This window comes from Vicia villosa, linkage group LG4 (genome assembly GCF_029867415.1).
Source record: "Vicia villosa cultivar HV-30 ecotype Madison, WI linkage group LG4, Vvil1.0, whole genome shotgun sequence".
Classification (NCBI taxonomy): domain Eukaryota; kingdom Viridiplantae; phylum Streptophyta; class Magnoliopsida; order Fabales; family Fabaceae; genus Vicia; species Vicia villosa.
This window is the reverse complement of record NC_081183.1, coordinates 173940567-173958612: the sequence shown is the minus strand read 5'-3', so window position 1 is coordinate 173958612 and position 18046 is coordinate 173940567. Positions and strand designations below refer to the sequence as shown.

At 35.7% G+C, this 18046-nt stretch overlaps 2 protein-coding genes across 3 annotated transcripts; both read left to right on the top strand.

Annotated features, from left to right (window-relative positions):
* Positions 1–2733: 2733 nt before the first annotated feature.
* Positions 2734–3129, top strand: LOC131598340 (secreted RxLR effector protein 161-like). Its single transcript, XM_058870954.1, has one exon. The coding sequence runs from the start codon at positions 2734–2736 to the stop codon at positions 3127–3129; it is 396 nt and encodes a 131-aa protein (XP_058726937.1).
* A 4163-nt stretch (positions 3130–7292) lies between these two features.
* Positions 7293–17061, top strand: LOC131596007 (uncharacterized protein At1g21580). 2 transcript variants are annotated; one of them, XM_058868551.1, is made up of 11 exons: positions 8211–8343; positions 8418–12325; positions 13774–13960; positions 14071–14221; positions 14348–14429; positions 14603–14677; positions 15124–15214; positions 15390–15660; positions 15755–15797; positions 15870–15973; positions 16389–17061. In XM_058868551.1, the coding sequence occupies exons 1-11, from the start codon at positions 8258–8260 to the stop codon at positions 16818–16820; spliced, it is 5430 nt and encodes a 1809-aa protein (XP_058724534.1). In that variant the 5' UTR covers positions 8211–8257; the 3' UTR covers positions 16821–17061. The 2 variants fall into 2 exon arrangements, with proteins under 2 accessions (XP_058724533.1, XP_058724534.1); XM_058868550.1 differs by having other exon boundaries at positions 7293–12325.
* Positions 17062–18046: the final 985 nt, after the last annotated feature.

Here is an 18046-nt window from a genome sequence, read left to right as displayed (position 1 = left end):
CTTATGTGGATGTCATCTACATGCTATACTTCGAAGATTTTGAGCAGATCCATGAGTACAACTGGGGGCCGCTGGTTTGATCTACTTGTACTCTAAGTTATTGTTAAAGCGGTAAAGCGGCAAACAACAAAAGTTTTGGAAGTATTGATCTGGGAATTTATCGTCTCCATAGGGACTAGTGCATTGAACTGTCGTTCAACAGTTTCCGCAGTTATGAGTTTGGGTTAAATGGGTTGCAAGTAAAAACTGAAAAGTAACTATAAACATAAAATGAATCCGTTCTTTGGAAAGAAATAACTTATCTGGTTCGAATCTAAACTACTTCTCACAAACTTAGATTTATCACTCCGCCGCACTCAATCTACAATACTCGTCAGAATCACCACATATCCCTCACATCCATGTCCATTTCTGAAACACCGACGAGATTTCAACCATATTGCTCTTTCGACGATGTCTCAACCGATCGAACAACCCAGAGGCATGAAACTTAGATATTATGTGGATGTTAACCCCAACCCTATGTCTAGAATCAAAAGCTATCAGGTGTTCTCCTAATCAAGATTTACGAACCATATGTCTATAACAACATAAATTCGAAGTGATTAAGCAAAAAGATCATAAAAACACCGATTAAGATTTGTAAAGCAAACTTTATACAACTAGTAGAAAGAGTAACAAACATACATGTGTTTAGAGTAATTAATATACAAACTCACCAAAAGAGAAATACAAAGAGAAGAGAAGAAGAGGAACCAAACATTTCTTGGTTTGTCAACACCAATCGATGAGAATTTCGACCTCTGATTATCCGATTACAAGCTCCAATGGTGTTTCCAAGCTAAATCTATCAAAAAATGACCTAGGATGAGTTGGGGTTCAAAAATACCCAAAACATCACCTAAAAAATTTGATTTCCGCCTATTTATGCAATTTTGAGTTTTGTACAGCGCACGTCGCGCTCAGGAGGGCGCGCCGCGCGTTGACTGCTGTCTTGAAAAAATCAGCTTTAGTGTTTTGGCCATAACTTGAGAACCGTAACTCTGATTTGCGTCCGGCTCGAAGCGTTGGAAAGCTTATTCAATTTCCTATCTAACCATGATAAAATAACAACCAAATTGGTGATTTATTATTCTTTGATTTTTGAGCTTTATTCGTTGACGAGTTGGTTTCGTTGCTCAAAATCGCGCGTTTGAAGTCGTGTCTTCGACACGTTATTGCTCATGCTCCAAATACACAAGAATACCTACAAAAATACACAAAAACTATCAAAAGATATAAAAGTATATGAAACTAAAAATATTCACAAAGTATACGTATTTATACACAAAACGGGGAATTATTCAAACGGTATTAACAAAAAGTATCGATAAGTGCCACTATTTACAAACACAAAAGAACTACATTTTGGCACTTATCAGTTATCTGAAGGTTGTATGTGGAAGACCAAACATGTAACAGGTAACATCACACTATTGACGACAATATTTCTAGGCCTTTTAGTGTTTGTGTGTCATTTTCATAACACTTTTGCAACACTATTATTAAAGATTAATATACTCCATTTTCAGGCTTGGATCCTCCATCACATTCCACACATATCCGGTTGGTCATGTGTACCGACCTATACTGAGGATATGTCACTTTCTTATGCATTCTCCTCGCTCAAAGGGAACCAAGCGACGGAGTCATACTTAGTGTATTTTGACCGGTTGGTAGTATAGGATATACACTTTCATATGTACATTGATCACCGTGAGGCTCCTTTAACGGTGTAGTTTTATACTCTGAATGGTTGGCTTGTGGTTCATGTCTGATGTATCCTCTTCTGCCTAAGCGCTTCATGTGACAGTTTGGCTACATGCAGTTTATTCCTAGAGACTCTTATGTGTCTGCTCCTCCCGCTATGACAAGTAGAGAAATGGATGCTATGTTTGATGATTATCTTAATCATATGATAGCAAGATGCATCTCCGTAATTTTTTTCATAGAGGATTAAAGCCCATGATAAATAGATATAAGAGTTAAGCACGAGATATGCCTGGACATCTTGAAGAAATTGACGAAGAATAAAGCAAATGTGACACAAATAGTTAGAATTACGACCATTATGTAATGGCTATTACGGCTGTAATGGTTCTAGGTTTTAAGGAGCCAAAGTAGCAAGATTTCCATTACGAGAATTATGTTCAGCTCATAATGGCCATTAAGACCAACCTGTGTAATGACCATTATAGTCGTAACTCTCTTAGACCTATCAAATATCAGAACAATAATATTTGGTGCAAAACAAGGAACATTACAACATTTTATAATGGGCATTACGACCATAATGGTTTCACGACCTTTAATTTTATTTTGTTTTGCAGTTTCATTTTTCACAGTTTCATTTTTCAAACTATTCTACATTCTAGAAATTATGTATCGATTAGTCAATACTTTGTTACGACCTATCACACTCTATTAAACCATTATGCCTTATAAACATGATGTTAGCTTCAACCTAAGCTTTCTTCATCACTTGTTAGAATTGACCAAAAAGATTTGTATTTATTTGTATTAAATAAAGCATCGTAATAATTTTATCTTTCTTTGCATCTCAAGTTTTATTTATATTGTTGTCTTATCATTATTTTTACTTTTGAATTTGTTTCTTATAACTATCACATGTGTTTTCATCACCAATATGAGTGACTAGATCCCTTTAGTTCTAGGATTACGAGGGTTATCTAAATGGTATGTCCGAGAAGATATCGGCGTCTAGTGGGTAGACTAAATTATCTTACCGTCACCAGACCGAATATTACTTTTGCAGTGAGCATTGTGAGTCAATTTCTGAATGCTCCTTTTGATACTCATTGCAATGCAATTAGTCGGATTCTCAGATATATAAAGAATGCACCAGGAAAAGGATTATTATATGAAGATAAGGGGGATGCTAAAATCGCATATTATTCAGATGCAGATTGCGCAGGATCACCATTGGATAGAAGATTCACTTCCAAATATTGTGTTCTTATCGGAGGAAATATGATCTCATGGAGGAGCAAGAAACAAAACACAATTAAACTATCTAATGTTGAAGCTGAATATCATGTTATGGCAGCAACACTAAAGGAACTTGTCTGACTTAAGAATTTACTTTCATAACTTAGGTTGGGAGACCTTCATGACACAAGACTCATATACGGCAATCAAGCAGCACTTTATATTGCATCCAATCTGGTATTTCATGAACAGGCCAGACACATAGAAATATATTGTCGCTATGTAAGGGGAAACATACTGTCAGGAGAAATAACCACATAGTTCTTCAAATCTGAAGATCAATTGGCTGATATGTTTACCAAGTCTCTTAAGGGTTCTCGAGTGAATTATATGTATAACAAACTCGGGTCATACAATATATACGATCCGACTTGAGGGAGAGTGTTGAGAATCGGTTACAAATCAATTATTATTGATTTGTATTCAATCAGTCATAAGTGTAAAATATACTATTACCTATTTTGTATACCTATTTTGCATATAAATATACAACATGTGTGATGATATTCGACACACAGAAATACAATTACAACACTATCTCATGAGAATTTTAGTGAATACTGACTTTTAAGATATTAACGAATGTTTCTACCAAAGTAGAGATAATATCATATATCAATCAAAGGACTGAAAGGTGAAGATTGAAATCTGATACATAAAATTCCGGCAGTTGAACTAAAATATGAAAATAGTGGTGGTTCAACTGAGAAATTTTTTATCCCTTAAAAATAGTTTTTCTTAATAGATCTTACCATTAAACCAACCATAAAAATAAAGAGGTTCAATGGTCTAAGATGTAATGCATACTCTAAAAGAAGATATAATTTACACCTATTTAAAATTCTGTAAGAAAAAATATATCCTTCTCAACTGAATAAGAATGACCATGATCCCTATGGCGATAGAAACATCAGTATTTTAGTGTGCTTAGAGATGGTCGGGGTGCAAAATATGAACACACAGTACAAATCGACATGAGAAGGCCAACATCATTAGACACATGTCAACCTCGCCACTTATCAACATGAAAGTATAGATCTGCAAAAGTTGATGGCGTCACAAATAAATTGAAAAATGACGAGCACTACTCCCAATCCACCAACAGGGAAGCTACGAGGTGAATACAAAGAGATGGTCATCACCACTAGACCACCCAAAACAATGTGCTCTTTCTACAGGAAAAAGTCGTGAGGGTTCTCACACCCAGAACGCATAATACCTCATAAGCGAAGTAGCGTAAACTTTAGGTCGACCAACACATTGGCGCTAAAAGGAAATATTTTCACCTATATAAGCATGACTGATCATTTATAGATGTTGATTATCAACAATTACCTGACTCTAGAAAAAAGGCGGTAACATTTAAAAGAATTCCAACGACCATTAAAAAGGTCGATGGACCTTCCGCCTCAAGCCCATCAGGGGAAATAACATGCTACTACTCCACCCCGAATCGAGGGGTTCATAATTTTTTCATGCTAATTATTCGAGAAAAATATATTTGAACCATATAATTATTTTCTAACATAATAATATTTTATATGAATAACGTTACAGTTTCTATCAAAATGGTGTAGGCATTATTCAAGGGCGTAGGTGGTGGATCCTAGATACGCTTGCCTCAAACTAAGCTCAAACTTGCGGGACAGAAAATGAGACTTAACTCTTTCTTGGTTAGGTAAGGTCCCCAATAACACTGACGAATTACATCAGCATCAAACAAATGGGACGGGTAAGACTTACGCTCATTCCCAATAAATGGGATGGGTAAGGATTACGTCAGTTCCCGAATAAATGGGACAGATAATGACAAAATGCCAAAGATTGTGTCAGGTCCCAAATAATAGGATAGTCAAACCTAAGTGTAGAATGTTGCCTTTGTTCTCTATAAGGAAGAAACAAAGGGGGAAATCAACTAGAAAGAAGTCGAATCCGAGAATGGACCAATCGCTAAAAAATAAAATCAAGTCTAGTAGCATAAACTAATTTTAATAACATAATTAAGAGAGGTCACTATAATAATACGAGAATGGCAACAAAACTCTCTTTTACCACTTCATAACTTACTAAATTTTGTAGTTGCCTCGGCCCTTTTATACACATCCACAAAGAAACTCCTATTGCATTTTTTCATGTACAATTCTCATTCTCCTTATGTGAGACAACTCGATTTGGAGATTGATGTAGCCATTGTATGCAATATTATCTTTTACATAACATTATAAGTATGAGGTAAGATAATTGAAACTGAAAAGGAAAATGAAAAACAAATGAAATTTACCTTGGATTGAGATGACATGTAAAGCAAAGAATAGGTGTGTGACTTCTAGTCTCTTTAGCAATTAAGATGTTATACACCAGATCATAAAATAATGAATTTTGAGTCAACTCCTTCCCCCATGTTTATATATTGCTCATTTGATTTGCTCAATCATATAATTCTACTTTTTATAAAATCAAATGAAAGTGAATTTTATAAATTTTATAAAATAATAAACTTTATTCCACCATTGATAATTTTAAACTGTTTTTTCATAAGGTGTCCTTAAGAACACCATCCTCTCTATATTCATAACCGAAGTAAATTTTGTTTCCGAAATAGAAAGAAACATTAAATGCACAAATTCTCTGAACATAGCAAATTTCATGGAATAATTCATAATAAATTTTTTAATAAAAAATCATCTTAAATAGTAACAAATATCCAATTACACTTAAGATAAACAACTTAATAACTTGATTTATTTTTTTTGGTACGCATACATTTTTTATAGCTAAATCCAGTGTCTTCACTTCCCATAGAATTGAAAAAGTATGAAGATACATTCCTTCAATAATTGAATCAACAACTTTGCAAACAAGAATATTAGTAATAATGTTTTGGACTACATTTTCTGCTCCAACCTCATCAATTGTACTCAAAAATAGATTATCAACGTAGCGTTTATCTTTGTACTCTAATGTTCCATCAATAATAATGGAGAGGATCCTGACCCTTAAAAGAACATGAGCCATTAACTCAAAATTTCCATACATTATCATATTGTAAAACCAAATCAAGATTGAAACAATATTATGAATAAAAATACACAAAATCTGATAAAAATATCTACATCAAAGATAAATAATCTTTCAATATAAAATGTACAAAATCTCAATGATTAAAAATAGGTGTTAAACACTATTAATTTCCTACAATAATTTCTTTGCACAAGCTAACATATATTACTTATAATGTATCTAAATCGATTTTCTAAAAAAAACCAATAAGCTAAAATATATTACTTATAATGGATCCAAATCGATTTTGTCTAAAAAAAACTAATAAAATTTTAAATAGGATAAAACCCAAAATTCAAGTTTGATACGCCTTATCAATTTCTTCTTGAATTCTAAATGTCTTATGTGAGTCATTCAAGATGGACAAGTCGTGGTTAAAGACTTTAATCAGAATTACTATTCTTTTACATCAGATCTAATTTTTTATGTTTTAGATTTATCATCTTCTTCTATGCCCGATCCACCTTGCTCGCAACTACAATGAGATCTTTACCGAGGAAATTAAAAAAGGAAAAATTACGGTTGTTATAAATTATATTGAACATCAGATCTATTTTTCTAAGTTTAAGATCTAGATTTCATATATTTTTTGTTGCTCTCGTAATGTTTCTGATTTATGGATTTTCCTTCAATGTTAGTTTAATTTTTAATTTACGTAGAATCGCTTTACCCCATATCAAACTGGTATCCGTTTAAACCGTCACCCGACATAATGAAGATAACAACCGACATAAATGAGTTAAGTTTTTCAGATTGATGTTTTTGGGTTCGAACCCACCCATAACTGACCTATGTCCACCCCTAGTTCCCAAGCTCCTCTGTCACTGTTGTCAACTTGAATTTTAGGATTATCAAATCGAGATTTTTCATTTTTTGTTACCATCTTTGCCAAATTCACATATTCAAACAACAAAAAATCGATTCTTCATGCTACACAAATTTTAAATCAATATGTTTTATTTGTATATGTGACTTGTGTTCTTTATGAACTTAATTAGAAAAAGAAATTTAGGTATTTTTATGTATTTTAAAATTATACTTATTTTTAGACTTAATAGTACAATATCAAAATTTTTAATGAAAAAACAATAAAATTTATAAAAAAAAATACATATTTAAAAAAATATAAAAAAAAAAAAAAGATAGAGATGATGTTATTGAAAGCTCAATCAAGCAGGATTTGTTTAACTTACGGCCACAAAGACAGTTGTGTTGCATGTGAGACCAAACCTGTTGCTCGAAGCCCACCCACCCACTCAAACTCATCCCCAATAATTGAATTTTCAATTTTCAATCCAACAATAACACAAATAAAAATAAAACAGCAAAAGAAATTAGGTTACACAACTTCAATTCAGACCACACATCTCGCCGCCGTCAATCGCCATGGATCAACACTTCCTCCACCACTACAACCACCAAGAACACCGTTCACGATACGCTCCTCCAAATTCTCAATCGCATCACCACCTCCCTCCACCACCCGCTCTTCCACCTCCTCCACCTCTCTCTTACCGCTCTGTCGATACCCTTCCTCCTCCACCCCCGCCCCCATCTTACAACCCTCCCCGATTCCCTTTTTACCCCATCGAAGAACCACGCACTCTCTCAAACTCATTCACCAATCGTAACGATCATCTCCCCCGCCGTATCGTCCCCGAACCCCCGTGGAACCCTAACCCCGAAGATCGCTCCACCAGAAGTTATCCTCCCGTCGATTTCCATCGCGAATCGAATCACCACCATAACCACCGTCCTCCGCCTTCATATCCACCTGTCCGATACGAATCTGAGAGCTCTTACGGGAGGTTAAGCACAGAAACCTCCCGCCTAGTAGGAAGCCCTAGGGAAGCCTTCGTCTACAGCAGAACCACCAACGACGATAGCTACCATCGCCACGGAACGGCCACATCCACCTCCACATCGAATCACGCCTATCACCCAATCAATGACGTATCCCCCAGGAGGTGGTTGAATGATAGAAAAGTACACAACTCTTCTCCTCCACATTCTCCTTCTTTTGAATTGGTGAATGATGAAATTGGTACTTCTGTGAAACGAGAACGAGAGTATCATGATTCTGATTCGGTTAGGTATAGTAATGGTAGCAATAGTGGTAGATCGAGTAGTAGAGAGTATAATCATAATCATGGTCGTGAACGGGAACGTGAATTCAGTCGTACTCCACCTAAGAAACAGATTCAAAAGAAGAGTGCTCTTCTTAGAATCCAGACGGTAAAACCAAACCATAGGAACCGTGACATTGAACAGTTACGTTATGTTTCTGATTCTAACAATAATTTCTTCAGGGGTAACAATAAAGATCAACATGGAGGAGGTTACTCAAAGGCTGAGGATAGGAAAAAAGGAAGCCCAGTTGAACTTGACATTTCTTTTGAATCAAACTCTCTTGTGGCCAAGGCTATTGTCACACCCCCACCTTCCACTTCTGGTGCCGCCGCTGCTCCTGTTTATGGTAAACTGTCTTCTGTTGTTGAAATTTTGAATGATAATAATAATACTTCGCAGAAGAATGCAGGTGATGCTTGTAATCCTTGTGACAAACGTGGGGTGGCAGTTTCTGTTAATCCTAGTGGCACTGGTAATCGGAAATTGGCCTCTAAGGTTGTCAAGAAGAAGAAAATTGTTAAGAGAGTGGTGAAGAAAGGTTCCGTAAATCCTACTAGTTCAAGCGCGCTGGCTTCACCTTCTCTCGCCAAAGAAGTTGGTGGAACTGTGCAAGCAGGTAGTGTAACACACGACTCGTCCAATGCTGCCTCTGAAAATGTCAAAGCTGAAACTTATTTGGAGGAGAAAATCAATGCTGTTGATAAGGTGTCCGCGCCAGACAGTGAAAAGTGTGAAGATAAAAATGGGAGTTTGTCCCTGCTGAGTCTGGGGCCAGAATTCAGATCACAAGAATGTAAGATCAATGAAGATTCTGATATTGGGAAAGAATCCAGGTTTGAAAGAGGTGGAAGTATCTCAAGCGCTCCATCTTGTGCTTCTAGTAGTGTAGATAAAAACTGTGGTTCTGATAGTGATTGTTTAGATGTGTGTAATTCTGTCCATGACTTGCTTAGCGTGACAAAAATTGACAAACCTACTAAGTCATTAGATGGAAGCACTTCTGAACTCAATCACTTGGATTGTGGGAACAAGCAATTATGTCGGAGTGAAGTATCTCTATCACCTGGGAAGTATATAGATGTTGGATGTTCAGAGAATAGGAATCCTGTAGACGTAGGGAATGAATTGAATTCCAATGTCGTTTCAGATGATATTATAAATACACATAATTCTGCTGATGACAGCGTTTATGGCTTCAATTCCAACGATCTTGCAAGTTCAGAAGAGAAGAAAATTACTGTCAATGATAGTGAGAATAATAATGACATTGATGCAGGGGCTTATTGTGAAAAGACTGGTCTTGCTATCACTACATTGGAACAAAATTCAGATACAGCCATAAGGAATGAATTGAATTCCAATGTCGTTTCAGCTGATATTATAAATTCACATAATTCTGCTGATGACAGCGTTTACGGCTTCAATTCTAACAATCTTACAAGTTCAGAAGAGAATAAAATTACTGTCAATGATAGTGAGAATATCAATGACATTGATGCAGGGGCTTATTGTGAAAAGATGGGTCTTGCTATCACTACATTGGAACAAAATTCAGATACAGCCATCCCTCTGCCATGCGGTGGAATGGTTGCCTCTTCAAGTTTAGGAGATATTAGGATTCAGGATGGTCAAGATTGCCTACAACATACCAGTGTACTGAACAAGGGTTCTGATGATGGATCGTCTAGTTTAGAAGAGAGTATTGTTGTTCACCAATTTGGTATAATTAAAGATGCTGAAAAGCAAGTGTCCCCTGGTGAAGTTCCCGTATATGCTGAGAATTGCGACATAGATAAAACATTTCCAAATTCTAATATTTCACTTGGATTTGAAGTAAGGGATACAAGTAAAGTAGAAAAGAGAAATGTTAAGACTCGTTTAAATTTTTTGAGTTTGGATTTGGATGATATATCTCTTACTCCAGTTACCCATTCAAATGATGCTGATAGAGGCTCAAGAATTTTATTGAAGGATCCATGTTCTTCAGAAGTCCTAGATCATTCTATTCAAAGGCTAGACTTTTACTCACTGTCCAACCAGGTTATGGGCACTGCTTCACATGGGAAAAGGGATTTTTCAGAGACTGAATCTTGTGTTGCTAATAATGACAGTGATGATGAGAATAAGATTTCACCAGTTTCTAAAAGGAAAAAAGTCTCTGCAAGTAACCCAAATTTAGCTCAATTTCAAACTGAATTTATTGATTCCATTGTAGCGACCACATCTAGTGCAGAAGTTCCTATCAGTTTCAGTGATAGCCAAGAACATAAGAAAGACGATGTTGCATTGTCAAAAATGGGTATGGATATTCAGTTTAAGGCTCAGTCGATGCCTTATTCAGGTAATATTGCTAAATTATCTGACTGTATTTTCACTGGAGGATCATTTGAGTCTATGATTGCAAATGAGGAAACCAAGAGTTCTGAGCATTTGGAATTGCAGCACTCAGATATTGTTGCTACACAATGTGTGGACTTGGCCTTTCCAAATGTTCAGTTTTCAGTATTAGGGTGTGAGCAGAAAGACAGTGTTACTCCAGTTGTGCCTATAACTAACACTCAAACTACTGACATTTCGGTTATTGGGATTATCAAGGGAGTTAATACAGATTCGCGTGATGCTGAAAACAATTACCATTCTAGAGATGATTTGCAAAGGTCTCCAAGGGCTGATATGTTATCTAATGGTTTCAATATGAAGAATGATTCGCTTGTTCAGGAGAACCTAATGTCCTGTCCTGTCGCCCGGAATGGAGCCACCATCAGTCATTCAAATGATAAATTGATTGAGGATTTGCCCAATGCTTTATCAGATATATATTCTCATGGGACGACATCTGAATTACCCGATAGAATGATTACTGAATTTTCAGCAACCGATGATGATGAAAACATTTGCGGGGGTGAAGAAAATCCCAAAACTGAATCTACAGTCAAACATGGTTCTGACTCGGATACTTCTACTTCATCAAAACAGCATACCGAAAAAACTATGAAGTTAGATCACGTAATTGGATGTAGTGACCCAATAACAAGGAATATCACGCCAGAACCAACCCAAGTTTATTCCAAAGTTACACCCCTGGGCCTAAATTCATCTTGTTCTGAATTAAATGGAAGCAAAACTCAGCTTGATGGCGTCATCCTTAAAGCATCTCAGGGTTATTCTTTTACCTTTCCGAAGCCAAAAACAAAAACTCCTGCCTCTTCAATGCATGCTTTAAAATCTCGAACTTGGCATCGGACTGATAATAATAATCCTCCCGCTTCTCTACCTAGAGTCAAGCTTCCAGCCAGAATAGTTCCTCTCAAAAAGCCAATTCTCGAAAGGAAAAAGAACTTTCAAAATACTTCTTACATTCGTAAAGGTAACAGTCTTGTTAGGAATCCTACTCCAGTTTCTGCTATACCTCAAATCTCCTCTACCAGTCTCATGAGGAAACCTACTCCAGTTTCTGCTATACCTCAAATCTCCTCTACAAATTTGCTACCTTTGGGGTTAGGTGAAATACCTAAGGGCACCAAACCTGAAAGCAGGGCTGATTTGACAGATCCATCAATCTACTCAAAAACAAAAGTATCTAATATTGCTCTACCCATTGACACCAAATCAGAGGAAAATATATCTTTTCGGCTGCTAGAACCCCCTTCCAGTGGCTGCTGTGAAAATACAACTGATCTTAGGAAGTTTATTGAAAGTAATGATGCACCAGTCTCCTCTGGAGATGTATCAAAACAATACGAAGCTCTTGAAAAACAAACTGGTCCATCTAACAATGGGGAGTGTCAAGCTGAAGCAAATGATGGAAACATTTCTTCTTTGAACTCAAAAAGAATTGTTTATGTAAAGCCTAAAACAAATCAACTGGTTGCTACTTCGAGTTCTAGTGATATGATGGTCTCTACTGATGACAAAGGCCAAACAGCCTTCTCTGATAGGTATTTCAAAAGGAAAAAAAATCAATTGGTTAGGACTACGTTTGAAAACCACACAGTTTCAATGCCCAATAACATTGGGAATTCTGACGTCCAAGGAGCTAGTAGAGTATTTTGCAACAAGAGGTTTACCAAGAGACGGTCACATAAAGGTATAAAGAACTTTCTATGTCGCCTATTTTATCTCTTCAAGCAATACTTATATGAATGCAATGCTGAGTTTCATTACGATTGGAGAAGTATGTTACTTAAAATTAGCAGGCTTCCCTGTGACTGAGGCTCCAGTAGATATCTCATGTTGAATACTATGGTTTATTTGCTAAGAACTTCAGTAAATTGCTGCTGTCATTGCCCGTGTAATTCTACTTGCTAGACACACTTGTACTGGTTATGTATGACGCTCATGGAATTTTTCATATTGTATGCATGTTCAGATATTTAATGTCCAAGTATAAGCTTTGCAAATTACTAAGTTTTTCTTAACTGCTTCCTTTTTTGGTACATTTTCTTAATATATGTTGATACTTTAGTTATCCATCCTGGATTGTAGTGTAGAGTGACTGGCCCTAAAAGTTGTATAACCTGTAGAGTAGGATATAGAATTTATTGTTAAGTATGTTTTTAGCCTTAAAAACTAAAATGCTTTCCTACCTTGTTGAGTTCTGTTCAGTTCCCCCCATTTAGTGATTTTAGGTACTAAATATCATTGAAAATTTTCACCATCATCACAAAAATGGGGATCTAAATATTATAGAACTAGAAGTATATTTAACCCTATAATCTATGATGACTGTGCATGCTTTAAAATAGATAACTATCCCAATTTCAAACTTCCATAATAATCATGTGTAAATAAAGAACAGCAGGGCCTTGAGTATAATAACAGAGTGAAGACAACACATAATGAGACCTGCTAGTTTGGAATGGATGTGAACAGAAGGTATCTGTACTGTGTAGTCTAGGAAGAAATTGGATGGTTGAATAGCAGGCATTGTTGTCAAATTTCCCCCATGGCAGCGCTGTGGGGCTATAGGGTGGCAGATTTTGTGTCAGCTTCCATATGCCGCAGTACCTATTATATCCACTGTATTCTGCTAGGCCATGTTTATATGGTAGATTTTTGGCTAGCTGCAATAATCTGCCATTGATAACAGCAGTAGCAGGTGATGCCATAAATACCGGGAATGACCAGAGTTATTGTTGGCAGTTTATGGGCCCGAGCTTGTAAAGGCGGACGGGATAGAGGTTTACTAATTACTACATTTGCTAATAATGGTTGGAAATGGAAAGTTTTCCAATTTCTTTGATTCCATATATATATGTAAGGGAAATAACAAAAGCTTAACACAAAATAGGGGGCGGTTAATAATGGAGCTTTACACCTTCCAACGCAAAAGCGGTGAGAATGGATGTGAATTACAATACAGCATTATAATTCAAAATACTCGTTAATGCACTATGACAGTATCGTTTTGCACAATTGTGCATGACTGATGATTGATAAACCCGGAGACTGTTATGTGCCGGTGCTGTTCCGTTTAGTTCCTTTTTGCATTATTATGTGATTAAAGAAAGACTTAACTGTAGATTGCATTTGCAGTTGCTGGGATGTCAAGTAAATCTTCAAGAGCCTCATTGGTGTGGACACTTGGTGGCAAAAATTCTTCTAGAAATGACAGGAACTCGTGGCATTATCAAAAGTTTCCATGGAAAAGAACAACATATTTAAGAAGCTTCATTCATAATTCTGCTTCAAGCTTCAATAGTGGTTCCTTATCTGCAGCCGGGTACCTAAACATTTGTTACTGCTTTCTTCCTCTATGTTTACCACTCTTTAATTTGGCTGTGTTCCTCGATGATATTCAATTGCAATTGTTAATTGGTGTTTTTCTTTCAGTAAGAAATTGCTTCTGTTGAGAAAGAGGGATACTGTATACACCAGGTCGACCCGTGGGTTTTCTCTTTGGAAATCCAAAGTTTTAGGCGTTGGTGGGTCTAGTTTAAAATGGTCAAAATCCATTGAGAAGCACTCAAAGAAAACTAATGAGGTTGGTTTGGCTTTTGATACTATGATGCTTTTCCTTGAAGTTTCCTTTTCAAAGTTAGTTATATTTTATACAAAGTATAATATGCCTTTAACAATTTATTCATTTAATTTCTCATTGTTATTTTAGGAAGCTACACTTGCTGTTGCTGCTGTTGAGAGGAAGAAGAGAGAAAAGAAAAATCCAGCTCGTGCGGGTTCTCAGACAAAGAGTAGGAAGAATTCTTTCCATGAGTTTTTGTCATATCAAAATGCGGAAGACTATATTTTCTTTTTTTCTATTATTAAAACTTCTTTATGCCTGCTTATGAAAAAAAGACATCTTTTTGCTATTAGTTACCATTGTCTGTTGCTCTGACATTATAAGTAGCGGTTGATTGTGTAGGAGAACGTATTTTTCGTGTTGGTTCAGTTCGCTACAGAATGGATCCTTCCAGGCGGACACTTCAGAGGATTTCAGGTGAATGACATTTTATGACCTTATGGCTGGTCAAACTCTGAAAACTCCATTAAGGGTTTGTTATTTGAATGATCTTTTTTTTTTTTTGGATTGAGTTTATGTGTATGAGTATCATGATGATTAAAGTGCAGGAGTAAAATGTAATTTATCATTCTTGGAAGTTGTCAATTTCATTTTTCCTTACAGCTGATTTTGTATACAGAACTCCACAATAATTTGTCTGCATTATCTTGTCGTTGTCTGTTTGAGCAAGGAGAGGTTGTAATACTGAAACATTAAATGAAAATCATTAATTTCATTTCTTTTGCTGCTATGCTGGGGATATTAGTATTGCCTTTATGGTCATTCATTTCTTCCAGTCTTTTTCTATCTTTGTATTGTCTTGAATAGGTTTATCACTATATTAAATATTAATATCACAAACTTTCCCTTTATTTTCTTTGCAGATGATGAGTCCCTGTCCTCTGCCTCAACCAGTTCAGGTTTGGTTTCTAAAAGAGGTTACATCCCAAGGAGATTAGTGATTGGAAATGATGAGTAAGTGCACCGTTCTTTTTCATTAAGTTTTTTCAATATCTTTTGTGGCAGTGTCAAAAATTTGTCTTTCTTTTAACAAGTAACTATGCTGAAAGTAGGTCAATGAATGGAGATCATATATTCTATTGATCATTATGAAGTTGATCATTCGAATTATTGTCAATAATATTTGCAGATATGTCACAATTGGCAATGGAAACCAACTTATCAGAGACCCAAAGAAACGAATTCGAAAACTGGCAAATGAAAAAGTTAGATGGAGCTTGCACACTGCCAGACAGCGGTTGGCACGTAAGCAGAAGTACTGCCAGTTTTTCACAAGATTTGGGAAATGTAACAAGGATGGAGGGAAGTGTCCTTACATTCACGATCCCTCGAAAATTGCTGTCTGTACTAAGTTCCTGAATGGTTTATGTTCTACTGCAAACTGCAAATTGACTCATAAGGTTTTGTAATATATGGGGTCCAACGAATTGAATGTGGTAGTTGCAATTACTGACCTGCATACTAAATATTGAGTTTAATTGATTTGTTGTGCAGGTTCTTCCAGAGAGAATGCCCGATTGCTCATACTTTTTGCAAGGTGCATCATAGATTGTTGTTTTATATCAAGTAAAATAAAATGAAAATATGATTCTAACATTTTTCTTGGCAGGCTTATGCTCAAACAAAAGTTGTTCATATAGACATGTCAACGTGAACCCTAATGCATCTATTTGTGAAGGATTTCTTAAGGGTTATTGTGCTGACGGAAATGAGGTATTAATCAATTCTGATTAATTTCCTGTTGCATTACTGGAATTTAAATTTTAGATTTACTCTTCTTTTAGTACAATTAATCAATTTGTGTGTGGAATTTTATTATGGTTTGTATATCAAAAACAGGGCGTGCTAGATTCTATAAAGGACAATCTGAACTTTCAACAAATTGTGTTTTGATTAGTTCTGAATGAATTCTCAGTTTCAGCCTGTAACTCTTCCTTGGTTGTTGAATTGCTATTATCGACGGTGTTCTTTAATATTTGCTTAGTGTGTTTTTTCCCAGCTAAATGTTCATTCTTCGGAGTAGTTTTGCTCTGTTCAGCTTCTATCCTCCTGCTGCTTCTCTACATGCTTCCGCCTCCTTCTGCTGTTGTGATCCTACACTAACCCTAACAAATTTGTTTGTTCCCAGTGTCGGAAGAAGCACAGCTACGTCTGTCCTAGTTTTGAAGCAACCGGAACCTGTTCTCAAGGAACCAAATGCAAGCTTCACCACCCCAAAAAACAAAGCAAGGGAAAGAAAAGAAAGAGATCCGGAGATCAGAACAACGATAGTGGACGTTACTTTGGTTCTATTTCTGCTGATGTTTCTGAACCTGGGTTGACAGTGGCTCCCAGCCATTCTCAAAAGAATGAAGAACATGAAGATGAACTAACCGACTACATCAGTCTTGATGTGTATGAAGAAGCGGCAGACATGGTTGACCAATCATCCGAGCTATCAACATTTTGTGACAACGATACCATGGATCTTCGGTTGGATACTTCTGATGAACTCATCAAACATATTTCTATAATACCGAAATTTGCTTTGCAATTTCAGTCTAGAAACCCGCAAGCTTAGGCAAGTGGCGGAGACTAAAGGCAGTTTTAAATGAGGTAATTAAGGTAATACATAGTTTTTGGAAAATTTGAGCTCATTGATTTTTAGTTTCTCTTGTCATTTTACACAACATAGGTCATTTCCCCCCGCCCCCGTGATTTTTATGTATACTATTGTACAAAAATGTATGTTAATTTGATAAATAGAGAAAAATTACCTGCCCTAATGTGGATAGGTTTTATCATAATTCTGAGTCTTCAAACTTGAGTTTCATTTGAGACATGATTGATATACGTAGTGCCAAATATTTTTCGAAGCGTTTTTACTTGGTTAACTAACATATCTTTATCACGAGAAGTGTATCAAACTTAATTTGCACTTAATATTCAAAATGATTGTTCAATTTGAACTGCATATGATCTTTTGTCTATAATTATTGTTACTTTTTAAACAATAATTTTTACACTTACCAAGAAAAGTAATAATTATTGTTATTTTTTAAACAATAATTTTTATTTTACCTATAATACCCCTAATTATTTATCATGTCAATTTAATTTTTTTCCTCTCCATAATAAATATTAGGGGTATTTTTGACAAAATAATAATCATTACTACTTTAAAATTTAAAAATAATAAATTTTAAAAAAAAAATTTCTAAAAAGTGACAATTGTTATGAAATTAACTAAAACAATAGAGAGATCAAAGAGAGGTAGAGAAGAAAGAGAGCAATATTATCTTATCTTATTTCAAATGTGTTTTACATTGTAATACGAGTCTCTATTTATAGGACTCAAGGGAGATAGAAAATCACACATATTAAACACATATTAAGTATGGAATAGGAAGATGAAGAACATGGAGATGGATGGACATCCACTAACATAAATATTCATAACACTCCCCCTTGGATGTCCATTGAGGATATGCCTCGTTAAAACCTTACTAGAAAAAACCCAGTGGGAAAAATTCTAGTGAAGGAAAAAGAGTACAATATCCTTTGAATGTGAATTGCCTCGTTAAAAACCTTACCAGGAAAACCCAATGGGACAAAACCATGGTGAAGGAAAAAAAGAGTGCAAAACATATGTATTTCTCCCCCTCATGCAGACATTTACATGTGAGACGATATTCTTTGTAGTTGTTTCTTAAAATGTCTTCTTCGAAGTGACTTCATGTAGTGGTAATAGTAATGCGGGATTTGATGAAGTTGTTTCCATGAGTTGTTTCATAGATCTCCATGAAA

Coding starts and splice junctions, on each gene's coding strand:
- LOC131598340 (XM_058870954.1), top strand. CDS start 2,734: ATGGTATGTCCGAGAAGATATCGGCGTCTAGTGGGTAGACTAAATTAT.
- LOC131596007 (XM_058868550.1), top strand. CDS start 7,495: ATGGATCAACACTTCCTCCACCACTACAACCACCAAGAACACCGTTCA. Junction 13,961..14,070: donor GGTTCCTTATCTGCAGCCGG/GTACCTAAACAT, acceptor TTTTTCTTTCAG/TAAGAAATTGCTTCTGTTGA. Junction 14,430..14,602: donor TGCGGGTTCTCAGACAAAGA/GTAGGAAGAATT, acceptor TTGATTGTGTAG/GAGAACGTATTTTTCGTGTT.